We start from the raw sequence: 27,285 nt of genomic DNA on the forward strand, positions 1-27,285 counted from the left end.
GGGGGGGGGGGGACACGGACATGGGGAGAACCGGGGTGGGGGGCCTGGTAGCTCTTCTACCTTCTTCTTCAGAGCCTCAGCGTACAGCTCCACATTGGCAAAATAGAGGGTGGAGGAGGAGCGGAAGATCTTCACACCAGGGACCTCCTGTGCCTGGGGGCAGATAAGAAGGGTGCTACCCCAGGGACAGAGCCCCCTGCTCCCCTTCTCTCCCTCCCCCAAAATGCCCCCCACTCCTTTCTCCAGCAAACAGCCCTTGGGGGTGCTTTGAACTGCCCCCCCACCATCGCAGGCAGCTCTTCTCCCACCACCAGTGCTGTTACCATCTGGTATTCGGCCACGTCCCTGTAGACGTTGGTGTTGGAGATGCGCCCCAGGATGGAGTAGTGGGGGCTGTGGGGAGCAGAACAAGGGACTGAGGTCACCATGGGCTTCCCCTGCCCTTGGGACGTGACACCAGCCCCAGCCCTGGGGTACTCACAGCTGGGTACGGAAGATGACAGTGAGCAGCCCAAAGGCCACCGAGGCCCCCAGGCCAATGTCCAAGTTCAGCAGGAGGGTGGCCACAAATGTCACAATCCAGACCATCTGGAAGGGGGACAGAGTCAGCTGCAGCGTGGCCTCCCCACCAGCACCTGCAAGCCTCAGGGTGGTTGGAGAAATTCTCTCCAGGGACAAGAGCAAAGCCCTGGGGTTGATTAGTGCCTCACCAGGTCCACCCTGTTGGACTTCCAGAGCATGCGGAGATCATCAAACTGCTTGAACATGCCCTTGAGGTTGACAATGATGATGGCAGCCAAGATGGCCTAGGAGAGAAGTCCCTGCAGCTATGAGGATGCTGAGGGCAGGTCTGGGGAGGGCCCTTGGCAGTTCTCCTGCCACACCACCTTGCCATGGGATGGGTGCAAGGGTGGGATGTGACATGGAGTCTGTGGGACCAGATGTACCTTGGGCAGGTCCCGGAAGAGCTCTCCGATCTTCAGGATGGTCACCAGGATGACCAGGGATGAGATGACACCGGCTACCTGAGAGGAAGGAGAGTGGGAGGTGATAGGTGAGCCCCACATGGCTCGCTGCAGTCCTTGCCCCTGGTCCAGCCCTGTGAAGGGAGGCAGTGCTGCCCAGGCCCACCTGGCTGTTGCCCCCTGTGCTCTCCTGCACCAGACTCCGTGACATGGAGCAGCTGATGGCAAAACACTGGAAGAAGCCCCCCAGGAAGTTGGAGAGGCCCAGCGCGATCAGCTCCTGCAGGGACAGAGAGGTGGTGGGGGAGCATCATGCCTTCCCCTGGCTGCAAGAGGTACAAGCTTGGTTTTAACCCAGTGAAGGGGCCCTGCGTGTCAGAGCATCACCTGGTTGCTGTCCACTTTGTAGCCGTGCTTCAGGGCAAAGATCTTGCCCAGGGAGATGCAGATGGCGTAGCCCACCACGGCAATGGCGAAGGCATTACCCACCACCTGCCCAAAGTAGCTGACATTAGGGACCACGGGCGGCTTCAACCTACAGCCAAGACAGGGAGACGGGCCTCAAAAGGGGAGCCCATGGGCAGCGTGGTGCACCGGTGCAGCCACCCTCACCGCCCAGCCCTGCTCACCCGCTGGGGATGTTGCCCACCACAGAGATGCCAAACTTGGCTTTCAGGTTGACACCGTAGGAGATGCCGGTGGAGATGATGATCTGGGGGAGGATGGCTGGGGTGAGGCAGGGTCTTCCTGCACAGGGACCATGGTGGAGGAGGAGGGGATGCATGCCCTGGACCTGCACTTGCCAAGGCACCCCATCCCACCCCTCCCCACCCTGGAGGGGACAGGACTACATCTGCACGGGGAGCGGGGACAGCTCTGTGTACCGTGATAAGCTCGATGGGGATGGGCATGGGCAGCTTGGCAGCAAACTTGTGGTTGAGCTCTTTCACGATGAAGATGGCCACCATGGCAATGATGGCTGTCACCAGGGTGCCCACGTTGGTCTCTGGCAGCTTCCGGCAGATCTCAATGAAGGTCTAGGGGACACAGGAGGAGGGGACAGGCTCTGGAAAGCAGATGCCTCCCTGGCAGGTTTTTGGGAGCCTCTATGTGTCCCACAAGTGAGTGCCTGGGGGGTCCTGGGCAGCAGGGAGGCCCCACTCACCATGAACATTGAAAGTGGCCCTGAGTACTCGCCCACGGAGACCCCGAAGACATTCTTGAGCTGTGAGACGAGGACATGCACAGAGGCAGCAGTGGTATAGCCACGCACCAGTGGATCCGAGAGGTAGGTCACCACAAAGCCAAACTGCAGGAGGCCCAGGGCCACCTGGAAGGAGAGGTGGCAGAAGTGACCCACAGCTTGTGGCCCTGGGACACCATGGCTCCCCGTTCCCTGCCAGGCTAGGCTGAAGCCCCCTTACCTGGAAGATGCCCGTCAGGACAGTGATGGTGGCCACCAGCTCCACCCTGGCAGCGTCCCGCTGTGCCTCATTGACTGTTGTATTGCTGCCATTGACAGACTCCAGGAAGTTCTCACTGGGCAGCAGGGAGTCTGTCAAACTCCCGATCATGACGGAGATGACAGCAAAGGGGCCTGAGAACAGGCAAGGTGTGGGCAGGGAGCCCGAGGTCAGCACCAGGACCTCTCTGAGGTTCACAGGCACCTGTTCCCTTGGGTCAGCCTCAAAGTGGCTGCAGATGGTGTGCTTTGTGCTTTGGCTCTGATTTGGACAAGCACTTACTTGGTGAGGTAAAGTAAAGGCACGAAAGGTCCTCCCCCAACCACTGATGCAGCAATTCTGTGCTGTAAATGAAGGCTTGCACCTCTCACCCTTGTTCCCTCCCCACCATCCCCACGGGACCATGTGGCCCCTCAGCTCACCCACGGAGTTGTGCCTGGATGTCCCAAAGAAGAAATAGAGGAAGACGGGGTAAAAGGAGGAATAGAGACCGGTGACTGGCGGCAGCCCAGCCAGCAGCGCGTAGGCAAGCCCTGGACGTGGTGGAGAAGGGAGACACATCACAGATGGCCGAGCCCTCGCACACCCCCCCCCAACACCTGCAGGAAGCCCCCAGCAGCCTGGACATGGCATCACTCACCCTGGGGCAGGTGCATGATGCCCACACTGAAGCCCGAGGCAATGTCCCCCAGGAGCCAGTCCTTGACTGGGTAGCGGGGCAGCCAGTGCAGGAAGGGAAGGAACCGGAAGAGCAGGGACTTGGCGGTGGAGGCCGAGCATCTGGCGGGGAAGGAGCAGGAGCCAGGGCTGAGCACAAGCACAAGGGCTTGGGGACATCAGTGGGGGGTGGGTGGGGTTCCATGGGAAGAAATGGGTCCCGTGGGATCCCCGGTCCAGCCACTGGAGACAGGTGTCTCTCCAGGCAGGAGGACAGAGTGGGGACATGGGTGTTTGGCTTGGGGGAACCAACCCCCAGGTCTGCACTGTGTCTGCCACAGGGCTTGGGACAGCCAGGGCCAGGCTCCCCGTGGCAGTGGGACTGGGGTTCACAGTGCCTGGTGGGGTCCAGGCACATCCCCGCTGGCCAGTGCAGTCCTACCTGGTCTTGCGGAGACAGCCACGCAGTGAGGGCTCGGCGGGAGGTTTCCGCTGGGCCACCTCCTCCAGGTCAGCCTCACTCAGCACCTCACGGGGTGCCCGGTGGCTCAGCGCCATCTCTGCCACCATGGCTGCCCAGCTGTCCCACGTACCAGCTCACTGCAGGGGGGTGAAGGACAGCTCAGCCATGTCCCCGCAGCTGGGGGCACCCAGCACCCTACCCACCCCGCAGCCCCCCCTGCAGCCCTGCCCGCCCCACAGAGCCATCCCATCCCAGCCAGGCATGCAAAATTGGGCCCAAGGCCAGCAGTGAGCTGAGTTTTGGGAGTCCTGAAGCAGCAGCAGCAGCTCATGATGGAAAGTGTCAGGCAGCCGGTGTGTGGGCAGGGAGGGAGCTAAGGCCTTGGTGATCAGCGCTGCCCGCTCCTGCCCCGTGCTGGCCCCATCCGTCCCGCTGGGGTACATGGGTGGGGGCTGCCAGCAGAGCTGCCCCGGGGGGGCTCCCCCTCTGCCTGCCCACGCAGGACCCACCTCAGTGCCAACCACTCTCCTCGTCCACATACCGCAGCGCAGCCAGGGCAGCAAGCCAGCGCAGCCACCAAGCAAAGCCCCAGCCACCCCACAACCCCATCTGCAGACTTTGTCCCTTTACACATGAGGGGAGCAGGAATGTCAACGCCCGGCAAGCGTCACAGGCTCACCATCTCTCCACCAGCGCCCTCCCCAGCCCCCTGCACTGCAGAGCAGAGGGTGAGCCCGTGGGTATGGAGAAGCAGGGCTGGGCTGGGGGCTCTGCCTTCACAAGGCTCTAACAGTGGGACCAAGGTGTCTCTGTACAGATCCACCCGGCTGGTGGCCCTGGCTGGGTCCCGAGATGCTCTCCCTCTTGCAATCAGACCCATGAGCCACTCACAGCCACTGTGCCAGCCCGAATCCCTGCACTGCCCCCGGCCCTCCTACCTGCTGTGCCCAAGTTGGTCACACCGGCCAGGTGCACACTCTGCTCCCTCCTATTTATTAATACCAGCCCGTGATCTTTGAGACACCGCTCCCTGCCTCCTGCCCTCCCTCCTGGTCTGCTGAGGAGCTGCCCACTTCCCAGTCCCGCTGCTGCACAGCACCCACCATGCTCCCCTGGTGCCCTGTTGTGCTGGATTCTGCAGCTGTGGCAGGCCCAGGGCTGTCATCACCGTCCCCAGGGCCATCCCATCCTGGGGACTGTCCTGGCCAGTCTCAGCTACTGGCCTGCAGCTATGTCTTGGGTGCCCCCTTACACGCCAGGTTTTTCTTGCACGTCCTGGTGCCAGCCCCCTGCCAAAAGCTGCTGGGCGTTCACGTCCCCAGGACATTGCTTGGGGTCCCACCATCACCCTCCTGTGCCCCCAGGGCTCCCATGGGCGTCCCCTCTCCACCCCATGTCCTGGAGCAGGAGCTGTGCCTGGGTTACTGGCAGCCTCCAGCTGTGGAATCCAGGGTATCTTCCACAGGCTCTGGCCCCTGCTTACCTGCTGGGAAGGGGTGTGCTGTGCCCTGTGGACTGCCCCGCTCTCCCACAGCACGTGCAGACCCAGCTGTTATCTTGTTCCAAAGGTCCCCAGCGGGCACCAGTCCCGCTGAACCCATCACACCTTCCTGGGCTCCACCACGACCTGGTACTGCCATTGGTTTCGGAGCTTTCTGAGTCATGCTTGGCCCAGGCCCATGGGGACATGGCAGCGGAAATCCAGGCACCTGTGGGCTGGGCTGACTGGTGCCAGGGTGCAAGGTAAAGCTGGGGCAGGGCAGGTGCCTGGAAGTCCTGGGTGTCCTGGGTGGTGGGATGGGGCTGGTGAATGGCACAAGCGGTAACACCCAGGGTCACGCTCTCTAGGGTCAGAACAACTCATTCCCATCCCTTCTGTCTGGGTGAGGGGCAACCCGTGGCCACTCTGGCTCTCCCTGTGGTTGGCATGACCCGAGTCTCACAGCAGCCACACGCAGACGCCTCGGCTGCCCTTCAGCAGCGGGGCTGAGCCCGCTCCCTGCAGCCTTTTGCACATCCCCAGCCCGTTGCTGTCCCACCCTCACGTCCATCAGTCCCACTGTGGCTGGGTAGCGGCACGCTGATGCCAACACAGGCACCCGCACGTGGCTGGTGCCTTCCCATCGTTTATCTGCTCACCTGGCACCGAAGCAGAGGCCATCACAGGGCTCCTGCTTGGTAGCAACTGATAGCACTGGGTGCCATTTACTGCCTCCTTATCGCCGCTACCTGTCCCCAGCCTGCGGCGCTGCTCCATGTGTTCCAGCCTCCAGGCCCCCACCCACACCCTGGCCCAGCTGCTCTGCCTGTGGCTCCCCCTCGGCCGCCCTGGCCCCCCACCAGCTCTCCCTGGCCCCTCACCCCTGGGCCAGCCTCGGGAAGGGCTGCAGGACAGGACTGCAGCTCTCCACAACACCAACACGACTCCCTGGAGGCCACTGTTTGTCCAGCCCCCCAGTGCTCAGGGGCTGCCCTCAGCTGGGTCAGGCTCAGGCCAGCGCTAAGGACAGAGACTGTGAAGGACTGAGGAATGCCAATTGATGGTGACCCTTGCTCAGGGTGCCGTGGATCAATACTGCCCTTTGCTCACCTGCTCTTTCCCCTCCAACAGCAAGGAAGGGAGGGACGGAAGGCACCAGGATCACACTCGGCCTCTCCTCCTCATGCTTCTCTCTCCTTCTCCGCAGCCGACATCACCCCTGCTGAGGTTACACTGCTTTTGGACAGTCGATTTTCTCCCCTTGGCCTCTCCCAGGCTGCTGGCTGGGGGTGCTGGCTGCTCCAGACATGGGCCCCACAGCTAACCACAGCCACCATGGCACCGCAGACCCGCCACCCACGGCTGGGGCCGTTTGGCACCTCCGCAGCTGACCACCATCGCTGGGTGAAAACAGCTGGAGCAGCAACTGAAGTTCCTGTCACCTGGTCACCCTGCCCCAGGCCACAGTGACTCCCATTCAGCCCAGGAGCTGGCTGCGAGCTCCTGCCCAAGCTCCCTTACAGCATTGCCTTGAGCCCCGGCGCTGCCCTCGAGGCCCCAGCCATGAATCCCGAGCACAAGGAGAGACAGCAGAGACCAGCAGCATTTTATATACTTTTATTTCCAAATCTGGCGCTTCCATGACACACTTTTACACAGCCAGGGGCGGGGGGCTGCAGGCATCTCCCTGCTCCCTGCTCACAGAATTGGGAGATGGAGAGAGGAAAAAAAATACCCAACCAAACCCGCCAACAAAACAAACCCAAACCCAAGGAGGATGCTCCCCAGAGCCCAGGCCACAGCACTACAATCAGGGACCAAGCCACAGACTGACTCCTGCTTCATGACCATCCCAGTTCTGTGGGGACAGCCATCGGCTCCGCTGCTCTCTTCTTTTTGGCACTTGTCACTTGCTCTCCATTTGGCATGAACACAAAGAGCCCCTGTGCCCAACTTGGCAGAAACATGGGCCCTACAGCATAGCAGGAACAGGACCCCAGGACTCTGGCACTAGTGCTGCACAGCCGGAGAGAAACATGTAAACGAGCTTGTTCCCAAAGGCAAAGACAGGCAGCATGGAGGGGCCAGGCTGTTCCCAGCATGTGGGGCCGGCTTGCTTTCCCTCTGTGCTGCTGGTCCTGAATGGCATGTAAACACGTCAGCAGGCCCTTCCTGCCCCACTCCTGGGAGAAGGGTGGTGGCGAGCCTGCCTCGTCAGGGCTGTGCTGGGGCAGGCAGCCCCTGCCAGGCCCATGGCACCCCCATCACCCAGCCCTTCAGTTCCCTCCACACTCTCCCTGCTGACTCAGGGAGGTAGCCAAGAGGCCTCAGCCTCCCATGGGGGCCTGGAGGACAGCAGCACAGGTCCTCCTGTAAACATGTCAGGCTAGGCTGCAGTAAGATGCTACGGCAGTATGGCAGTAAGGCAGTAAGGAGCATGCTGTCATGCAGCTCCAAGAGCACCATGGGGGCAACTGAGCAGAGGCATCACTCTCGGCAGCTGAAAGGGAGCGTGCCGGCCCCCCCGAGCCGAATGCTCCTGGTCCAAGGCTGGGATAGGCACAGAGGAGTGTCACTTTGCAGCAGGGCCAGCGGAAGACCAGGGCCAGACCCCCACCAGAGCAGAGAAACCATCAGGGGAGCCTGGATTTCCCGAGGGCAAAGTGCTGTTCATCTCCCAAAATCCAGGCCACTCTGACCTGGGGTCCTCTGCCAGCCCAAGAGCACAGGGACATGTGCGTATGTACGCAGAGCCCACAGGGAACCAGCTAGATACAACACTTGTGGGCAATGCTGGACCCTGAGACTGGAGTCACATCATGTTCTTGTAGATGTTAATCCTCTGCAGAGTGAGTGCTGGCTCTGGGAACGGCCTAATCTGCTGCTGAGCAGAGCTAGGGTCATCCAGCTCCTTGCCTGGACCCACAAAGCAACAGAGGTTTGCTCTGTAACAATCAGGTTAAAGAGCACAACATACAGTGGGTACAAACAGTGCTTGTTTGCTCCTTGTTTGCTGAGCAGAGGAAACCAGCACTTACAGGAGTGGGACCACCCTGGTACACGATGGGACTGAAGAGCAAAGTTTGCTTCCTCCCCCAGTGGGTGCTCAATTCACTGCCCCGCTTGTTTGTGCTCTCCCTGGTGCACAGTCCTGGCTCACGGGCGGGAGGCAGCCCCAAGGGGGTCTTACGGGAGGGCAGAGGGGTCCTGGCTGCAGGGCCAGCATGGCTGCAGAGGACTGAGGGATGCCAGGCCACATCGAGACACGGGTGGAGCTGCACGATGGGAGGGCAAGGGGCAGTGGGGCCAGCTGTCCCGCAGTGCGGATGGGACGAAGCAGTGCTGGCAAAGCCGTAAGGGCTGCCTGGCACTGTCTCTCCAGTCCACCAGGATCACAGTCCCTGGTACCCCCAGGAAAGCTGGCAAAGGGCTGTTGGTGAAAGGTCCTGGGAACAGACCATCCGTAAAAATAACCATAGAAATTTCTCTTCTCTCTGATTACAAAGATACAAAAAGGTAGAAAAACCCTCCCCCGCCCCCACATCCTGGGCTGTTTCCGTCCCCCCTGCCCTGCCCACCCTCCGTGCACACACACGCACACACCGCACACAAACATCTCACAGAGGAAATGCTCGGCGATGCCACCCTCGCCCAAGCAAGCTCCTGCCATACCTGTCACACTGGGCAGGCGACGGTGGGGAGCACGGCGGCAGCCAAGAGCCTGGAGGCTCCCAGCAGTGGGTGGTGCGGGCTACCGGCCCCTCAGCCCCGGGGGCAGGGGAAGGCAGGGTTGGTTTTGGGCCTCTGACCACCATCAGTTCTGGCCCCTGACCCCTGGGGACACCAAACCTTAGCTGGCAGCGCCTGGCCAGGCAAAGGGCCCAGCTTCTTCTGTCTTTCTTGTGGACATCTTTGGCCCCTCAGGAATGGCCCTCGTTTCTTGCTATTCTTCTCGGAGGAAAGAAAAAGAGTGTTAAACCGTGGCATCTCCCCTGGGCTCCACAGCTGCCTCCCCCAGCTATGCCAGATGGGGAGAGAGCAGAAATCCACTCCCGTGTCAGGGCAGGAAAACTGTTGCCAAATCCCCGAGTTCAGGGAATTGGAAAGGAGTGACGGGATCGGATGGGACAGGATGGCACCAGTACCAACAGGGAGCAGAGCTGGAGAGGAAGAAGTGAGATTGGAATGGGGTCCCTGGGGAGAAACATGGCGGGGCAGGCAGGGCTCCTGCAGGACTCGGGCCCCCTCCTCCTCTCCAGCCAGCCCAGCCCTCACATACATCCGCTCGTTGGAACTTACAGCCGGCACTGAGCAAGGAGACCAGCTGTAAGGTCAGCCTGGCTGCACGAAGCATCTTCCCTGAGCCCCCACAGGCCACAGGTAAGGGCCATCACATCGCTGACGTTTCAGCCCACGCTGCACTGCAAGTGCCCAGAGCTGTCACACCTGAGGGTTCTCACTACCCGGTCACTATTCAGCACTAGGAGACACCTGCCACTCACCCTGGGGGCTCATCCCTACACAGCCTTCTCTACCCAGACAAAACCCACTTTGGGAGGGAGCCAGGCAGGAGGACGACGCACAAAACCAGCTGAACAAGGCCTGGATGAGGAAGGGACACACTTACTCTGAGTCTGGCGACAGCTCTGAAATGCTGTGAGAGGTGGTGGAGCGAGGTGTTGAGGGGCACACTGCAGAGGGTGTCGAGGAGGTCTGCACGGCAGATGGGGTGGCAGTGGTCTGGGGGCCTGAAGGCATGCTGGAAGATTGCACCGAGGACAGGACGGAGGAGTTAAAAGAAGCAAGGATGGAAGAAAGGATATCTAACTGTTCAGTGGAAGGATGTCGGCTGGGAATAGCCTCCAGGTTCTCTCTAGAAGGCTGCCTCCTCGACAGCGGCTCTAGGCTTTCCCTAGACAACTGCCTCCTAGAGAGACTCCCCAGGTTGTCCTGCGAGGGATGCCTGCTAGGCACTGTGTCCAGAGGCTCTCTGGAATTAGATCTTCTGGACAGAAAGTCCAGCTGCTCCCTTGAAGTTTGTCTAGCTGATGCTAGCTGGTCCCTTGAAGGCTGTCTTCTAGAGAGCAAATCCAATTTTTCTCGAGAAGTATCTCGATTTGGCAATGTGTCTATTCGGTCTCTGGACACTTGCCTACTTGGCAATGTGTTTAGCCACTCTCTAGAGACCTCTCTTACTGGCCCACAGTCTAGCTGCTCTCTTGACCCAAATCTGCAGGGTAAAGTGTCAAGGTGGTCTCTGGAGCCCTGCCTCCGGGGCAGCGTGTTCCCATGATCTCTCTGACTGGGCCTAGCAGCGAGTATGTCCAAGTTTTCCCTAGACCCGTGTCTGCTCAGGATACTTTCCAGGTGTTCAGTAGACCCATGTCTGCTGGGGATAGTGTCCAGCTCCTCCCTGGAGCCATGCCGGCTGGGCAGGGCTTCCAAGCACTCTCCTGAGTTGTGTCTGCTCAGCTGCTCCCGGGACATCTGTCTCCTCATCAGCATGTCGAGCTGCTCCCGCGATGAGTACCGGCTGGCTGGCTGTGACAGACTGCCTGCCCCAGAGTAGATCCTGCCGTAGGAGGCAGCGGGGACAGCCCTGTGACCCAGCGTGGAGGTCTTGTACCACGTCAGCTCATTGGTCATCCTGCCGACAGACGGCAGGCCTTGGAGAGTCGGAGGGTACTGGAGGCGGTTCTTCAAAATCCCTGCACCAGACAGAAAGAGAAGTCAAATCTCTGCGTAACAGTGAAAGGAGCACAAAAGCTGGAGGAGACAAGTCATACCTCCCCAAAAACATGACAAGATGGATCTGATACTGAGCCTTCAGGGCCATGTCAACCTGAGACAGGCAAGGCCACCCTTGCCCACTTGCTCCAGGCCGTTACCTTTTCTTTGCCGTTGGGTCTGGGTGAGGGAGTTCTCATCCCCACTGGTCAAGGCCAGGTCTGGCTGATTATTGTTGGCTGCATCTTTGTTGATGTCAAATCCCAGCTTCCGCTCGGAGCCCCACTTCTGCAGGGAGCAGGGGTGAACCTCACACTCACCCAGAGCTGGCCAGTACGACATGAGGTCGTTTCCATCCACGTCTGCAAAGCAAAACAGGTCCCAGTGAAGAGGAAAAGAATATTTCTGTGAGCAGCGATCAAAGCCATCACAAGACATAGCTTGGCCCCCAGAGACGTGAGCTCACCCCTTTCACTGTCAGACCCCCCAGGACTTGCCTTTGGGAGTGGTGTTGGTGGGGTTTGTGAGGAGGCGCTCGCTGTGTGCCGCCCGCTTGAACTGGCGCTGGAAGCGGCCCCGCAGGCGTACATTCTCCTCACTCTCCGAGGATGGGATGGAGAGGCTGCGCTCTTCGTCCAGAGACAGGTCACTGTCCGAGTCTGAATCCTGGTCTGCAGGGACATGGTGTATGTGGGAGACTCCCGGTGGCAAGGCCAGGAAGGCAGAACCACCCCAATGCGAACCACCCTCATGAAGACAACAGCCTACCTTGCCCCTCAGTGCCCTTCCCTTGGCAGCAGCCTGTGCCTGCTGCCTTGGCCCTATCACCAGGTGCCCGTGAGAGAAGCCTGGCTCCATCTCACTGCACCTCCACATAAGGCAGCTGCAAACAGCTGTAAGATCCCTTTGCTTCCTGTTCCTTCAGGCTGAGCAAACCCCCCTCCCTCAGCCTCTGCTCGCTCGTCCCACACCCCAGCTCCAGTTGCAAGTGGCCCTGGCTGGTCTCACTCCAGTGAGTCAAAAGTCGGTGCTGTACTGGGGAGCCCAGTGTCCCAGGGATTCTGCGACAGCCTATGCCCCCCACCTTGCCTCCTCCATTTCTATCTCCTCAGAGACTGGCTACGCCCTTTGCCATCTGTCTGGGAGGAGGCTGTGCTAAATGACACAGTTTCTGCCTCTCCCTCCTGTCTACAGTACGTTTGGAAGTCACAGCTAACACGGGGCGGAGAATGTAACCACACAGCCAGAGTTTGCACTGGGAAGAATTTCCTTGAGCCAAGAGTTGATTTGGGATGCACGGGGTCAGCCCCAAGCCCAGGCACAGGGCTGAGCCTTACCTCCCCTAGCATCGCGGTGGAACATGGCCACATCGATGTCCGTGGGGCCGGCATGAGCCAGCAGGCTGTGATCTAGGACTGAGCCCTGACGTGCTGTCACGTTGTCTCTGAAAGACAGGAGGCCCACACGGTCACAATGGCAGGAGCCCCTGGCTCTGCCCAGGCACTCCCAGCACCCCGGAGCCCTGCGCCGCTCCCTACCTGAGGTAAGCCCGCTGGCTGGAGTGGGTGCGGGCAGAGCGCACGCTGCTCACCGAGGAGATGGTGGAGGCCCCCAGGGTGATGCGGATGAGCCCGCTCTCCTCAAACAGCGCTGTGTTGTTGTAGGCGTTGGGGCCCTGGCGAGGCGGGGAGAGAGGGCACATGCCAGGTTAAGGAAGTGCTGCAGCAGCCCAGGGCATGACCTTCCCACCAGCACCTACCATCTCCCCAGGGAATCAGGGATGTCCCTGTCAGCTCCTGTTCCAGACAGGCAGCCTGTCCACAGACCCCTGGGCTGCTCTGACTCTTGCCCACCTGCGTGCTCCTCGTGGCCTCCTCACTCTGCCCCTTCTTGCTGAGGCAGGCCAGCTTCCAGGCCTCCCGCACCTCCTCGTTCAGCACACAGAAGAGGACCAGCACAGCCAGGCCCTGCGGAAAGAGACACCTGAGAGAAAGCCCCTTGCTGCCAGCTGACTTGCTCACCTGCAGCACCAGCACCAGGGCAGTCCCTGGCTCCTCTGGACCCCAGCATGTTGGCCCAGGTAGCCACCAGGACTGAGATGCACCAAAGAGCCCCCCAACACCGATTGGTACTAAGCCCTATGGTGGCCATGGGTGAGGGAGGAAAGGGTGGGGTGTCCTCCTGGCTGTCAGGGTCCCCTGAAGAAACACCAGCCCCGGTGGTGGCAGGAGGTCTGTGGGGTGCTGCTGTGGGTGATATTTGGGGTGTCTGACACCTCTGCTGCAGGCCGCTCTCCTGCTCTGCCCTCTGAGAGCATGCAGGCCCCTTCCCTCCAAAGACAGTCCTTGTTGCCCCTTGGATGTCACCTCTGAACCAAGCGCCTTGCAGCCACCTCCTGCTCCGTGCCACCGCTCACCACAGGCACAGCAGCGAGGACTGACAGGAGTCACATGCTGCCACAGCAGTGACAGCAGGAGGGACAAGGAGCCCAGCAGGATGCTAGGGGCTCAGCACAGGGCACTCACTCTCCACAGATGGCCATGGGGACCACAGGGATGCTCTCCTGGGCTGACCCTTGCCCTCCCCTGCAGCGGCGGGCAGTTACCTGGAGGCTGCAGAGGACAGTGTAGAGGTAGTGGAAAGCCAGGACACTGTTGTTGACAGCCAAGAGGCCAAAGAGCCAGGTAGTGCTAATAACTAGAAGCAGAACAAAGGAGCTCCGTAACGTCATGCTGGAGAGAGAGAGAGAGACAGACAGACAGACAGGCACACACCGAGAGGTTAGTGTGTATTGTTAATCTACAGTCTAACGCTCACAGACAGAGATCCAGAGGGGAAAGTGTGCTCCTGCCCAGCCCTCCCTGCTGCACCCAGCATGGCGGGCACATCCCTGCACAGCGGCTCAGCTCCCCCTGACTCTCAGGCCTTCCCTTCTGGATCACACATGGCAAACACAGGGGCCCAAACGACACAGGTCATTTGGAGCCAGAGAGGGCTGAGCCAAGCTCCAGGGCTGGCCCAGGAGGGAGTGAGAAAAGGTCTCAGAAGGAGCATGTAGGAGAGGAAGAAGTAGGTGCTGACAGTTGACAAGAGCAGAGTATTGAATCCAAGCAGACACGAGAGGTGGCTCTGAGGGCAGGCAGTGAAGGGGGACAGGCTGGCAGAAAGTGTAGAGATGGGGGCGTAGGAACAAGAGGAAAGGACAAAGTTTAGGAAGGGTTAATGTGGCTGGCAGGTATGGGAGAGGAGAGTGGCTGCAAGGCTGACACCGATGCACAGAGGGGCGGTGCTCTGTGATGAAAGATGGAGGATGGTCACTGAAAATGCTAAAAACCATGAGCTACAGGAGCTCTGCTAGGAGTTTGGCCACCAATACTCACAGAACCGATTTCTTCTTGGTCTCCTTTTGGCCTGGGGAACAGGACATCTTGGCCACAAGCAGGAACATGACACCATTCATCTGAAAGTGTTGGCACTGATTAGAAACTGTGCCAAGGGCTGGTGACCTTACATCCCCAGTGCAGAGCATGGGCAGACTCCAGGTCTGCCAGGCCCACATGAATATCCCCTCCTTTTCCCTTCATGCCCGAGCCATGGCCTTCCCCAGGTTTGGCTGGAGCAAGGAGGGACAGAGAGAGGGCGTCTAACTGAGAAAGGAGAGTACAAAGAATGGGGCAGGCAATGGGCAGCTAAGGAAGGGGCCCACGGTGTGAAGAAGGGAGGCAGGAGAGGGCTGTGGGTGAAACAGGACAGGGTTTTACCACAATGACGACAGTAATGGGGCCTGCAAAGCTCCAGACCAGCTTATCATGAATGGAAATCCAGCAGAAGTCAGGGTTCCCGTAGCCCTCAGGATCCAGGCCAACAGCCAGCCCTGTGGGAGGAAGGGAGAGGTCAGGTCCAGACCCAGCAGCCTTGGACTTGCCCAAGCCATGTCAATCCCATCCCAGAACTGAAAGCCATGAAAGGGCTCTCTCCCCGCTCCCTGCCCTGTGCACAGGCTTATGTGCCACAGGGGAAAGAGTCAGGACTGCGAGCTCCAGCATCAGGGCCTTTACTTCCTTTTCTCTAGGTGTCCCTGACACAGCCCAGCCCAGCAGACATTTACTTTCAGCCATGGGTCACCCAAGCATGCAGGCTTGGGAAACCAAGAGACCTTGACCACAAGCCCTGGGACAGCAGCAGCCCCGTGCCCATGGAACAAGCCAGGGGGAGATGTGCTGAGGAATTACCTCTTTCCAGGAGGCGAGACAAGAACCCTCGATTTGCAGTCACCAGCTGACCACCACAGCACTGCTCGCTGCCAGCACTGCTGGCCATGGCAAGCCCACCCTCAGCCCTTCTCCCTGGGTAAGTGAGCCAGGTAACACCAGGGGATAAGGGGACTGCTGAGAACTGACGCTTTTGGCACAGCTGTAGGACGAGCACCTCTTACCGGTGATGATGGCAGGCACTCCCCAGCCGATGGCGTAGTAGAAACGCATGGCCCCGAAGTTGACGTTGCGGGCTTCCGTCTGCATGCGGTAGATGTGGAGGCCCTGGACGAAGAGCCAGGCGAAGGTGGAAAGGAAGAAGCAGTGGAGGAGGATCGCAATCACAGTGCAAAGAAACTGGGGAGACAAAAACTACTCAGAGATGGCCCCACTGTGCCAACGCTAACAGCATCACCCATGCCGTGCTCTCACTGCCATGGGCATGCTTGTGCAAGCTCACAGACCTGGTTCTCGGTGCGGTTGATGCCCAGGAGAAAGAGCAGCTCAGAGAAGAAGAGGGTGACTGATATGTTGGAGTGGATGCCACGTGTGTTGGACTTGAGGCCTTTGAGGCAGGTCAGGAAGGAGAAGGTCAGCAGCAGAGCCACCAAGGAGAGAGACACCAAGGAATAGGTGACAATTGCCAACGTCTCCAGGTCACCTTCCAGTTGCTGCAGCAGCGAGAATGAAAGGCAAATGGTGGCATTACGGGGAGATACAGGAAGCCTGCTGAGTTCTCAAACTCTACTTGTGTCCCACAGGGAATTTTCTGCCTGTGCCTGCTTATTCTGGGACTCAGTGGCTAACAGCCCCACCTCCCTGCCCCGCAACCCAAGGTTACCTCTCGGTGCGAGCTGTCCATCAGAACCCCAAAGGTGCCGAACTGGGAGCACTGGCAGTGGACGTGTGTGGTGTTTCGATACACAAGCTCACAGTCCCTGGCTGTCCAGAAGCCGGAGGGGTTGGTCCTGCAGCCACCAAAAAGAGAGGGCACTTAGGAGAGAAGACAGATGATGGGGGTGTGTGGGGAAGAAACTGCAGAGAAGAGTGGTGATTGGCAAGGCTTTTGTATCAGCAGGTAACAACTGCATTCTACAGCTGAAGTACTGGAGCCAGAGCCCTGCAGGGACTCTGCTGTGCCCTCCCAGCGAGAATGAACCCCCTGGGAGAGGGCGGAACCCTCCCACGTCCTGGTGCTGCCCAGGCACACAGCCCGTTATGGCCTGGGAGCCTCATGGAGCAAGGAGGTGCCTGGGGAAAGCAGCTCAAAGAGAGTGGCCCAGCTATGCTTGACTCACGGGTTGGAGTGGTTCCACTGGACACAGAGAGGTTTGCTCCTGTTGGCTGTCTCCAGCAGGTGAAATTCTAGCACGAGAGGGGTGTCCAGGGGCCCTCGCAGGAAAGTGTGATTGCTGAACACAGAGACGCTCACGATGGGGGAGTTCATCACAGGATTCTTGGGGAGCCTGCAAGGAGTGATGGAGCTCTACTATCACCGTGGTGGCAGCTGCAGCCCTCCGGGGACTTCCCAGATGCCCTGCACTGTTGCCTTCGAAGGAGTATCTCTGCCCAGCACACACCAAGGGGTCAGGAAGCATGGGGCAGAGCAAGGCCAAGGTGCCAACAGGCAGAGCACTTCAAGACCATCAGACTGGGAACCAAACTCAAGCCGTTGCAGACAGACACAGCAACTGCCAGAGGGAGCAGAGCAGAGTCCAGCCAGCCTCTCTCCACTGGTGCTTGTGGTGGGCAAAGGGGAGGAGGACGTACCTGACACTGCGGCGATCCACCTGGTAGCGTGCAGGCAGCAGCCCCCCCAGGGTGCGGTACATGATGAGGATGATCACAGTGAGAGCGGGCTCAGGCTCCGGCAGCACCTGCCTCGGGGAGTTCTCCACAGTGTAGTTGCCTTCGCCCCCAGCCAGCGTGGGCACTGCTGTGGAGGCAGCTGAGGCACACAAGGGGATGGTGAGAACACACACACGTTGCTCCGAAGGCAGCTTGTGAACCCACCAGGAGCCTTTGGGATGTGGTGAAGTCAGAAGCTCTGAGCTCTCAGAGGTGACTTGTGGACCTCTGACAGCCAGGTCTCAGCAGGGGCACGTCTTCCCTTCCACGCCCACCCATGCTGTTCCCTGAGTGATGTTCACATGCTCACCTTCAGCTTTCGGGGGGCTCAGCACCGACAGCGGCAGCACAACGTGGGTGTGGGGGTCCCAGGCGGGTTGGCCACGAAAGAGGCTGCTGTGGTAGCGAGGGTAGCGCCGGCGGATATGGGAGTGGTTCTCCATGCGATCGATGCTCAGCACTGCGGAGGAGCAAGGAAGTAAAAACCAGCTCTGGGATGGCCATCTGGAGAGCAACCATGCTCCAGGGTACCCCAGGTTTGAAGTCACCAGCGAAGGGACCATATGAGCCACAGGCTGGGTTGTAGATGTATCCCATGGTTGGGTATGGCATGAGATCCCAGTATCTACAGTGCTCCCTCCCAGCCCAGATCCTTGCTCTGCTGTAGGACAGGCCACTTCTGCCATGGGACCAGTGGCTTTTTCACTAGAGACTCGGGTTTTACTGGGGGTAACTCAGAGAGGGCAGAACACTCGTGGCTCTGCTGGTTCTTGGGGGTGTGTCTGCTGCATCAGGCAGGGATGGGACCAAGACCAAACACCTCCCCATGTTTGAGAGAGCCACCAAGGAGGTGAAGAACCTGTTCAGCACCCCTGCTGAGGTGCAGTGAGACAAGGAGAAGGGGACAGGGTGTGACGGAGGAGTGGCTCCAACACCACCCCAACCAGGCCCCACCACCAGCCAGACCCTACTCACTGATGTTGGGGGTGACGACACCGACGGGGTTGAGGTAGGTGAGTTTCATGTTGCTGGCCAGTGTGCCCGAGTAGTCCCGCAGCTGCTCCATGAGGCTGGCACTGCCGTGCTCACTGTGCGGCAGCATGGCCCAGTGTTCCCGGTTCTCGGGTGCCAGCACAGAGCTGCCCGCACGCAGCAGGTTCTGCACGGGAGAGACACAGGGCCAGGGGTGAGGGAAGCAGAGCCTTTGGGCCCCATCCTGACCATCCCCAGGCTGTAGCACTGTCCTCTCTGTCCAGCTTGCTGCACAAGGGATCAGGAAAGAGGGATACCTTCTCTTACAATGGGCCCCCACCCTCAACGCTCATCAGCCAGCATCCTGCAGAGACTTTCACCCTATGCTCCAGCCCTGACCACGCAGGTGGCCTCCACAGGTCTCAATGCTGTGGGTCAATGTCTGTGTGGCACTGGGGAGTCCTGTACTCTGACATGGTCTCACAACATCCTCGATCCCAACAGAGACCGAGGCTCAGGGTGGCTGATAAAGAGAAGCAGCATCAGAAGCCACCCTGATCTGGTGAAGGACTCACCTCATTGAAGTGGGCATCCTGGGTGGCTGTCAGGCCAAAGCCACGTTGCTGGCTCTCAAAGGCCATGAGGCGGGAGAGCAGGCGGAAGGTGATGTGCACGTCATTGCCAAAGTAGTGGTCCATGTGGTCTGTCACTGCTCTGAGCCGATGGGCCAGCTTCTTGGCTTCAATTGTGTTGAGCTCAGTTTCATTTCTCTCCAAGCCCTCCAGCTGCCAGTGAGGAGAAAGGAGGGGATTAGACAATTAAGCAGATTCCTCACTGGAAAACTGGGATGCTGCAGGCACTCTGGACCCAGACATGATTTTTGAAACCACAGCATAAGCCAGGGACACTCACAGTGGTGGTCACTAGAACAGGGAGAATCTCTGGCAGACAACCAGCCTCCAGCAACACACCAGGGGTTGCACTGGGCCAGGCCCAGCTAACCCAGTACGATATCTGACAGAGGCCAAGAAGATGAAAGGACATGCAAGCATCTAGCAATAATTCCCTGGAAACTCTCCTGGTTTCAGCTAAAGTTCAGCCTTGGTGGGATGCAAGTGTTCAGCAGACCTGCCTGGATACTTTGAAGGGATTTGTCACTGAAGGGTCTGGGGCTTACAGATGTCCCACAGGGCAGACATCCTGCCAGCTGCAAACAATTCAGCCCTGCTCAGTTATCTGCTTTCCTCTTAAATACTGAGGCACAATACACATTGTTTCTGATGGGGACACTCAAAGGATCAGACTAAACCAAACTGAACTTCAGCTCAGACCAATGCTCCCACAGGATGGATCTGGGGGCAGGAGATGAGAAGAGAAAGGTGCTGAGCACTGTGGCAAGGCCCTCTCCTACTCTAGGTGCTCACGGAGAGCTGAGTTCTTTGAAACCTGGACATGAGCCCTTGTTCATATGGCTCCTGCCCTGTCAGGGCTGCAGAGCTGAGAGAGGATTACCAGCATGGAGAGCTCCTTGAAGGCAGGTGAAGTGCAGTTGAAGAGATCTGGCTCCAGCCAGCCTTTCTCCTCATCACAGTGTCTGACAGCTGCACCTAAAGTCAGGAGGAAGGAAGGATATGTCTGAAATTCAGCTTAGGATACATGGCTCCCCTGCAGCATCCTCCATAGTAGGGACCCTCTACACCAGCTAATACCAAAGAGCAGCACCAGCAAGTGATGGGGAGGGCCTGTAACACTCCAGGGCAATCTTCCTGCTTTGCACCACTGCAACCCATTCCACCATTGGTCTGCATCACCTCGGCAAGCTGTGGCTGTCCCCTCCCTCCAGAAGCTGGGTTCTTACGTGTGCTTCTGGGCTGCATCACACCAAGTGTCATCACACAGAACTGCCAAGAGGAACAAGTGACTTGGGAGGACTTGGGCTGGGGAAGCCCCTGGTTCCTGGTGGGGACATGTCTTTGTCCTCAGGGCATATCTGATCCCAAACTACTGAAGCCCATGCAGCTCTAGGGACCCCCCAGCTGGCAGCCTGCAATGCCTGCTGAGGTCCTGCCTCTCTCTACATGGCAGTCACCCCAGAAGAACAACAGCCCTGCGGTGTGGCTGGCAAACCCACCCCAGAGATGAGCCCCTGCAGTAGAGTGGGATGGAGGACCCCCCTCCAGCAGCATGGGTTCAGTAGCCAGCGCAAGACCCCAGTCCCTGGCTGAGGCCAGCAGTGAATGGGACCACCACTGACAGTGCTGCTAAAGCCGACACGGAGAGTGGTGTCCTGGGCTGGGAGTGTCACCACGCACAGTTTGGGCAAGAGGAACCCAGGTGACCCTAGTGTACTTGTCAGGACTGTGGACCAGGCCCTGCTGGGGACAGCAGCAGGGCCCAGGGAGCCCTGCCAGGTGCCCATGGCTGGGAGAGGGCAGCAGCATGTCCAGGGTGGGGAGAGGGAGCCTGGATCAGACTCCAGCTGCTGCTCAGAAAAGCCCCAGGGACTAGTGCGCCCCTCCCACCATCTCCAGCTCCTAGCTGTCCTCCCCAACCACCTTTCCCCCAGCCGCACAAGCACAGGAACCAGCGCCCTTGCAGCTGGGAGCAGGGAGAACAAAGAAACCTCCACACTGCTGCCTTGCCCTGGCAGAGAACAGAGATCAGGTCAGCTGCAGATCTGGGCAGGATCTGGCCCCTGGGTCCCTCTGCCTCCCCCTGCCAGCCAGGCAGAGGGAACAGGACCTTGTGCTGTGCGTGCCCACCAGTTCCTGCCCCCATCCAACTGCCCCCCTCTCAAACACCTCTCCCCTTCCTCCACCCCATGGCCATTCCTCCATGGCGTCCCTGGCCTCACCACCCATGGCTCAGCACCAGCTCCCTCCCCTCCCAGGCTAAGCAAGCAGGTACCAGCCCGGCAGAGCCAGGATCCATCCCAGCTGGGGAGCGGAGCGCAGACCTGCCCCAAGCCAATGCTGCAGGCTCAGGACAGCGGGTGGCAGGAGCTGCATGCGGCTGCAGCCAGGTTTGTGCTGGTTAGTGTGTTGGGAGCAGGGAAGAGCTGTAGGAGCAGTGAGGCCAGGCAAAGCATTTGGCAAGACACTTGACAGCTCCAGAAGCAGTGGGGAAAGCGTAGGGGTGTGCAGGGTGCCAGGCAGGGAGCAGGGAGGGAAAGCCACATGGCGCAGCCCTTACAGCACAGGGGGAAGGAGATGGGAACAACCTTACCTGCACCCCTCAAGCCTGAGCACGGAGGGCGAGAGAACCGGGGAGAGAAGCGACAACAGTTAGGAGCCAAACTTGCCTCCTCCTGGGGTGAACGGCTGGAGAAGGACAGGGTTTGTATTGTCCCCTGGGGCTTGTGCTGCCCTACAGTCCCAGGCACTTTGCTCACGCCTTTGCCACCACGAGAACAGCTTCCTCCAGCTTGGGTCCCGAGACATTCACCTAACAGCATGCTGTGCCCTGCTCCCCTCGCAGCACATGACGAGGACAGGGCTTGCAGAGCCACAGCAAGGCACTGGGGGCACCGAGCTACTGTGCCAGGGCTGACCCCAGCCTCAAGCTTGCTGAAATCAAAAAGCAGCACGGAGAAGGTGGGGACTGAGGCAACAGCACAGCCCTGGGGGCTGAGCGATGGGCCTAGACCCCACATCCTGTTCGCAGCCCTAGCCCCATAGCCCAACCCCTCTGCTCTCCCCCAGGCTGCGGCATTTTCTCCTCCAACTTCCTTCTCCCGGCCCTCAAGCCCAGCTAAACAGGACTGGGACAGCATGAGAACAAAGTGATATTGCTGGGGCTGCTACAGCCCCTGGCAGGACAGCCAGGCAGCCCCTTCCCCTCCCCATCGCATCCCCCACTCACCCAAGGAGCCTTTAGGACACAGCACTGCAGCAGAGAAGCCAAACTTGGTCTGGGGCCACCACACACCTGCCTTCAGGGTTTTGGGGCAGCCGTCATAGAGCACTGTGGAGACACGCACCCCAGGGGGCTGGTCACAGAGGGGCCACTGACACCAAGCCCCACAGCACCAGCTCCCCACCATGCCCACACTCACCCTCGCAGCCGCTGGACGTCACCTCGGCAAAAGGGCTGTCGCAGCTATTGCACTGGCGCCCAATGACCCCGGGCCGGCAGTGGCACCGGCCTGTCTCCCTGTCACAGGAGCGTGAGGTGGAGCCCACGGGGTAGCAGTCGCAAGGCAGGCAGGTGTCACTGCCTTTGGGGCGGTAGTGGAAGTCCTGGGGGGAGACCGGGACAGCCATCAGCCAGCCCCTCAGGGCAGCAGCCAAGGACAGTGCCTGGGGAATCACCGGAGCCAGGGCAGAGAAGATCCAGGCTCTCCTTATTTAAAAGCACTCCCAGTGCCCCCACTGTCACTGTGCTGGGGCAGGAGGGCTGCACAGAACAGCTGAGTAGGGATCTGGCCCAGAAGCAGGCACACAAAGTAGGGTCTGGGCAGCTGCCAGGCCTTTGGAGGGGACAAGGAACAGCACCAAGCACAAGCAGGGTTCCAGGCAAGCCATGGGCCACGTCCCCATGGGCACAGCTGCCCCTCACCTTGCAGTGGCACTGCCCGTTGGTTTTATTGCAGTCGGGGTCAAAGCCCTTGTTCACATCACAGTTACAGGGCCCGCAGGTGGGGTTCCCCCACCAGCCCTTCGGACACTGCTGGTCCATCCTAGGGAGAGAAATGCCTCCACTGTTACAGCAACCAAATCTCCCCGGCCTTCTCCTCCCACCAGCCCAACTGCTCAGCAGCTCCAAGAAGCCAGGTGGCACTGAGAGGTCCCTGGTCACGTAGCTGGGAAGAAAGCACAGAGCACAGCACAGAGCCAGGCATGGAGTCCATGGCCCTGCCCTGTGCCCCACGTCTCACCTGTGCTCGCAGTACTGCCCGAAAAAGTTCCCTCCGCACTCGCACACGTAGCCCAGGGGTGATCCTGGCTTGCGGCGACACACCGACTTGTTCTTGCAGGGGTTGAGGTGACACGCATCCACACAGTCCCCTCCATAATACCCTGAAGTGTGGGCAGAGAGCACTGTGTAAAGCACCTTCCCCCTGAGAGGTGCTAGAGCACCGAGGAGTGGATTCAGCAGGCTCAGGAGAGATTCTGCCCTCCAGAAAAATTAATGAGTGTCTGACAGGGATGTGACTTGCCCAAGTGATAGACAGGATAGCAGTCACAAGCCAGGAGGGAGCCATAAGGGGAGAGGACAGACAGGCATGGAGAGCAAAGGGGTGGCAGAACACTGCAGGCCCTACCTGGCTGGCAGATGCAGGAGTAGCTCTGCCACTCATCCTTGCAGACGCTGTTGGCTGGGCAGGGGCTGGAGTCGCAGGGGCTCGGCACGCTGCAGCCAGCCTCCACCCGCAGGGCATGGCTGGGCTTGGGCAGCACAGTCCCGGTGATGCTGTCACCCAGTCGCACACCCTGCAATGCAGGTGACAAAACCAGAGTGAAGATAGAACAGACACACAAGGCTCCAGTCCTCCTGCCCTCCACAAACCCCCGGGGCAGCCACCCCCCATCACCCCTGCTGCCCCGCAGCACCCCAGAGCCTTGAACGCTCCAAGGAAGTGTTGCCAGCACAATGGATGCTGGCAGCAGCTGCCAGGCCTGTGCTTCCAGCCCTCCATGTAACCGGAAAAGGAAGGCTCAGAGCAATGGACTTGCCTGTATGCAGCCCCTCAGACCATTCTGCACTTCACCAGAGCCTAGGACTCCCCCCACGTGCAGGTGTTTCACCTTCAGGCCATGCAGTTCATTTCCGACAACCACCGTATCCTGCAGAAGGAAAGGGAATAACATGAGGCAACTGGCATCAGCCCTGTCCCAGCCCTCTCTGAGTGTGCAGAGGCCCAGCCCAGCCCATCTATCCTGAGCACCCCCACAGTTCCTGTTCTGGTGCTGGGGTCTCAAGCAGCACCTACCTGATAGAGCCCAAAGTCCAGGGTGAGGGTGATGATGTAGCGGGAGTCTCGCCCACTGCGGACATCCCGCAGCTCCAGCTGGAGGTCATGCCATCTCCCATCGCTGAGCCGCAGCTGGTCCAGGAGGAGGCTGGTGCTGCGCCCGGACCCTTTGCTCACCATGAAGGAGAGCAGGCCCCCAGCCAGCTGCAGAGGGAACCAGCAATGGCAGAAGTGAGCCAAGGCCTCACCAACACTGGCTGCCTCCAGCCTCCCCTTCCTCTAAGCACAGCAAGGGAAACCCAGCCCTGCTAAACACCTCTCCCCACAACCACCCTCTGCTTGGTCTGGAGTCAACATGGAGGGCAGGGTCCTCCTGCTCTCATGGGGCAGACGCCAGCAGAGGTTGAAGCATGGTGCTGTGCCCCTACCTGGCAGAGCAGGGTGGTGTACTGGCCAGCATGGGCCTGCAGAAGCACCCCGTCCAGCTGGCGGGTCCGAAACGCCAGCCCCAAGTACCATGGCACTGAGATCTTCACATCTGTCTTGAAGTCCCAGGTCAGGACACTGTTGCCCTGGAAATAGTGGGCATGGTGCATGGCTGGAAAGGAAACTGGAGGTGAGGAGAAGGGATAGGAACTACACAGGGAGCACTAGATGCAAGGACAACAGAGCTAGTGCATCTCACATGGACTCATTACTCTGCCTCCACAGCAACCCCAGCACAGTCTTGCACATACCCACCCTGCCCATGCCCAGCAGTGCCCGCTCACTCACGGTGGCGACAGTCTTTGCCCCCGAAGCCAACAGGGCAGAGGCAGGAGTAGGTCCCCCAGCTGACAGAGCAGGTGCCACCATTCTTGCAGGGGCTGGAGTCGCAGAACGTGTGCTTGGCATGGCAGCCTGGAGGTATCAAAGTCACCCACATCAGCCTTGACCTGCTCACCACCTCCCCCAGCCCACACTGAGAAGCACCACTGCCCACCAGCCCTTTCCCTGGCTGCCAGAGGCATGCTTGAGCCCAGCTGCTCAGCCTCTCTACACACGCCCTGCCTGCTCAGGGATGAGGACCAAGGCTGTTACTGCTCCTTATGCCAGAAGAAAGACACTGTGGAGCTAGAATGACTACCTAGTATCTCTCAAACATGCCAGCTCTGCAGGCTCTGCACTTGGGATCAGGGGACATTCCCAGAACATTAGCTGGGGTGGGGACTGGCTCGTGTAGGGGGCTCTGGAGGCCCTGTTCTCTGATGGGAAGATGCTCAGCTACAGCTGTGCTCCCATGACACTGTTACAGCTCAGCAATGCTGCTGTGTGAGCAGGAGAGGCAATTCCCAGGGCAGGGGCTGGCAGGAGCAGAGGCACTGGTACCTGCAGCAGTTCCATTGTTGGCGATGTAGGAGGCCAGGTCAATGCGTTTGCTGTCAATGTATAGGTCTCTCATGCACCCCACAAAGTCACGGTGAGTGACAGGGAAGTTTTCCGGCAGGTTGGGGACCCCTCCGAGGAGCAGGGGACCTGTGAGATCCAGGGACCTACAAAAGACAGAAGTCCAGGGCTTTAAGAGCTACAGTGGCCTCAAGCCAGTCAGTTGGCTCCCCAGTACAAGGGGCCGGGAAGCAGTCATCCTCCGGGACAGGTACACACAGCCAAGGTCCCACACGTGAAGGGCTGACTCTGCAGGGAACCCAGGTGCCCTGCTCCTCTCACCACCACGGCAGTGCCCAGCAGTCCCCAAGGAACTCACTTCTTTGAGCTGGTCTGCACACCCTCTGCAGCACAGGAGTAGTTCCCAATCTCGCTGCCGAACTGCAGGGCCACTGAGGCATCACACTTGTCCACTGTCAAGATGGCCACTTTGTCCTTGGAGGGGCCCTGCACCACCCCCAGGGCGCTGACCTTGGGCTGAAACCAAAGGCAGGGCGTTAGCAGCACACATGCCTTCAGACCCAGGCACCCGAGGGCTCGCACAACAGCAAGGAAAGGTCCTGAGCATGGCCCAGGCACCACTGCACTGCTGGAGGTGGGAGCGAAGCAGGAGGGACATCTCAGCCGAGCCCAGCAAGCAGCGCCAGAGATGGACATGGGCGAGGACACTGCGTGGAGCGCATTCGTGCAGCCTCCAAGTGCAGTCCTAAGGGTCAGTCACCCCTGCACCCAGCCATCTGTTCCACTGCACCCACCCCCAAGGGCTGAAAAACCATCTCTGCCTTCCCTCACTAGCCTCCCCCATAGGGCAGAGCCAAAGAACAGGAGAGGCAGAGTCACTTGCTCACGCCTGGCAGGGAGAAAGGCCCAGGTGTGTGGTGGGACAGCTGGGGCACACGTACCTTGTTGTAGTAGTGGAGCTGCAGCGTGTGCCACTGCCCATCACTCACACCCCCTGGCAGATAGGGGCTCACCACTGTGCTGGACTCTCCTGCAGAGACAGGAATGATGGCACACTGAGGGAAGCCAGACAGCCCTCAGACAGCCCACCCCTCCTGTGGGCACCAAACCTCCTGCGGTGCCGATGGTCTCATGCTGGGATGGAGAAGGGCTCCAGGGAGACAAGCTCAGAATGCTGGCCTCTGCCTGCTGCAGCCTTGCACGGGAGTGTGGCAGGGGGAATTGTAGCCCTGGGACTGTCAGTCAGCATCCCAGGATAGCTCCTCTGTCCAGGCTGACTGCTGGGGTGCCCTGGCACTGTGCATCTGACCCCCTGCCAGCTGCCCTCTGCTTGCCCTGAGGGGATCAGCCCAACCAGAGCAGTAGCAGCCACCAGGCACTGTGTGGAGGGGAGAGGGGAGGAGTGATGGACACAGGACAGGCGGGAAGGCCAAGTTGTTAACACGAGGGCCCAGGGTTCCTGGCAGCTGATCCTGACAGCCCTCAGGGCAGGCAGGATGGGCACAGGATGGGCACAGCAATGGCACAAGGTAGCAGGGATGGGACCAACAGGATAGCAAACACCCTCCCAGGACGGTCCTCCTCTCCAGACTGGCTCATTGCAAGGCAAGAGGTGAAGCCTGTGGTGATATAAGGGGGCAGAACAGCAGCAGAGGCCTCTAAAGGCTTTGTCCTGGTTTGTGCTCACAACCTCCCTGATGCACCTGTACTCCTAAGCCTAGGGAGGGACCAGAGACCCACACCCATCCCCCGTGCCATCCACTGATGTTCACCAACACCTCTCAACCCTGTCTCCCTTAGCGTGGGCTCCGCCCAGGGCAGCACCCCGCTCTCCCTGCTCAGAGCAGGCCTTCTCACAGCTCCCACGGCACAAATCCCGCGACAGGCAGGGCCAAGCCTACCTGTGGAGTATTTCAGCTGGACCTGCCCCTGGATGATCTCCACTGCCAGGAAGTCGTGTTTCTCATTCAGGCGCCCGTTGTAGAGCAGAAGGCCGCTGGGCTCCACGGTGCTGAACCTGGGGCAAGGGAGGAAGCAGGAGGGCAGGGTGTGCACAAGGAGCATGCAAAGATCCCTGCTCTCCATGGCATGCATCAGTGTCCCAGCACAGGGACAGGGCGAAACATGGGCTTGGCCCTGGGTGCAAACCCAGCTGTG

At 59.7% G+C, this 27,285-nt stretch overlaps 2 protein-coding genes across 4 annotated transcripts in view; both read right to left on the bottom strand.

Annotated features, from left to right (window-relative positions):
- Positions 1 to 3,655, bottom strand: part of SLC26A6 (solute carrier family 26 member 6) — a 5,253-nt gene extending 1,598 nt beyond the window's left edge. Inside the window, exons 1-14 of the mRNA XM_026857580.1 lie at positions 3,528 to 3,655; positions 3,069 to 3,208; positions 2,851 to 2,961; positions 2,390 to 2,562; positions 2,131 to 2,295; positions 1,850 to 2,002; positions 1,595 to 1,677; positions 1,353 to 1,500; positions 1,132 to 1,245; positions 948 to 1,025; positions 711 to 806; positions 482 to 588; positions 324 to 393; positions 61 to 153 (exon numbers count right to left, since the gene is read on the bottom strand). Coding sequence (XP_026713381.1) covers positions 61 to 153; positions 324 to 393; positions 482 to 588; positions 711 to 806; positions 948 to 1,025; positions 1,132 to 1,245; positions 1,353 to 1,500; positions 1,595 to 1,677; positions 1,850 to 2,002; positions 2,131 to 2,295; positions 2,390 to 2,562; positions 2,851 to 2,961; positions 3,069 to 3,208; positions 3,528 to 3,655 — 1,659 coding nt within the window. The remainder of the gene's footprint in view (positions 1 to 60; positions 154 to 323; positions 394 to 481; positions 589 to 710; positions 807 to 947; positions 1,026 to 1,131; positions 1,246 to 1,352; positions 1,501 to 1,594; positions 1,678 to 1,849; positions 2,003 to 2,130; positions 2,296 to 2,389; positions 2,563 to 2,850; positions 2,962 to 3,068; positions 3,209 to 3,527) is intronic.
- Positions 3,656 to 6,648: 2,993 nt separating this feature from the next.
- The window catches only part of CELSR3 (cadherin EGF LAG seven-pass G-type receptor 3), a 34,034-nt gene continuing 13,397 nt past the window's right edge, over positions 6,649 to 27,285 (bottom strand). The window contains exons 4-36 of one of the 3 annotated variants that reach the window (XM_026857354.1): positions 27,030 to 27,145; positions 26,070 to 26,158; positions 25,487 to 25,644; positions 25,111 to 25,274; positions 24,517 to 24,642; positions 24,171 to 24,340; positions 23,761 to 23,946; positions 23,504 to 23,614; positions 23,092 to 23,260; positions 22,705 to 22,846; positions 22,386 to 22,506; positions 21,883 to 22,066; positions 21,690 to 21,791; positions 21,054 to 21,068; positions 19,341 to 19,435; positions 18,404 to 18,613; positions 17,832 to 18,015; positions 17,167 to 17,316; positions 16,779 to 16,956; positions 16,307 to 16,474; positions 15,850 to 15,976; positions 15,473 to 15,679; positions 15,191 to 15,365; positions 14,556 to 14,629; positions 14,136 to 14,215; positions 13,361 to 13,487; positions 12,609 to 12,722; positions 12,294 to 12,430; positions 12,093 to 12,199; positions 11,253 to 11,426; positions 10,917 to 11,117; positions 9,656 to 10,736; positions 6,649 to 8,976 (exon numbers count right to left, since the gene is read on the bottom strand). In XM_026857354.1, the coding sequence (XP_026713155.1) occupies positions 8,949 to 8,976; positions 9,656 to 10,736; positions 10,917 to 11,117; positions 11,253 to 11,426; positions 12,093 to 12,199; positions 12,294 to 12,430; positions 12,609 to 12,722; positions 13,361 to 13,487; positions 14,136 to 14,215; positions 14,556 to 14,629; positions 15,191 to 15,365; positions 15,473 to 15,679; positions 15,850 to 15,976; positions 16,307 to 16,474; positions 16,779 to 16,956; positions 17,167 to 17,316; positions 17,832 to 18,015; positions 18,404 to 18,613; positions 19,341 to 19,435; positions 21,054 to 21,068; positions 21,690 to 21,791; positions 21,883 to 22,066; positions 22,386 to 22,506; positions 22,705 to 22,846; positions 23,092 to 23,260; positions 23,504 to 23,614; positions 23,761 to 23,946; positions 24,171 to 24,340; positions 24,517 to 24,642; positions 25,111 to 25,274; positions 25,487 to 25,644; positions 26,070 to 26,158; positions 27,030 to 27,145 (5,470 nt within the window). In that variant the 3' untranslated portion in view covers positions 6,649 to 8,948. Of the gene's footprint in view, positions 8,977 to 9,655; positions 10,737 to 10,916; positions 11,118 to 11,252; positions 11,427 to 12,092; positions 12,200 to 12,293; positions 12,431 to 12,608; positions 12,723 to 13,360; positions 13,488 to 14,135; positions 14,216 to 14,516; positions 14,630 to 15,190; positions 15,366 to 15,472; positions 15,680 to 15,849; positions 15,977 to 16,306; positions 16,475 to 16,778; positions 16,957 to 17,166; positions 17,317 to 17,831; positions 18,016 to 18,403; positions 18,614 to 19,340; positions 19,436 to 21,053; positions 21,069 to 21,689; positions 21,792 to 21,882; positions 22,067 to 22,385; positions 22,507 to 22,704; positions 22,847 to 23,091; positions 23,261 to 23,503; positions 23,615 to 23,760; positions 23,947 to 24,170; positions 24,341 to 24,516; positions 24,643 to 25,110; positions 25,275 to 25,486; positions 25,645 to 26,069; positions 26,159 to 27,029; positions 27,146 to 27,285 lie in introns of those variants that run through there. The other 2 variants (XM_026857355.1, XR_003399283.1) reach the window with 2 other exon arrangements.

The sequence above is a fragment of the Athene cunicularia genome (genome assembly GCF_003259725.1).
Source record: "Athene cunicularia isolate RWA chromosome 12 unlocalized genomic scaffold, athCun1 chr12_part1, whole genome shotgun sequence".
Classification (NCBI taxonomy): Eukaryota; Metazoa; Chordata; class Aves; order Strigiformes; family Strigidae; genus Athene; species Athene cunicularia.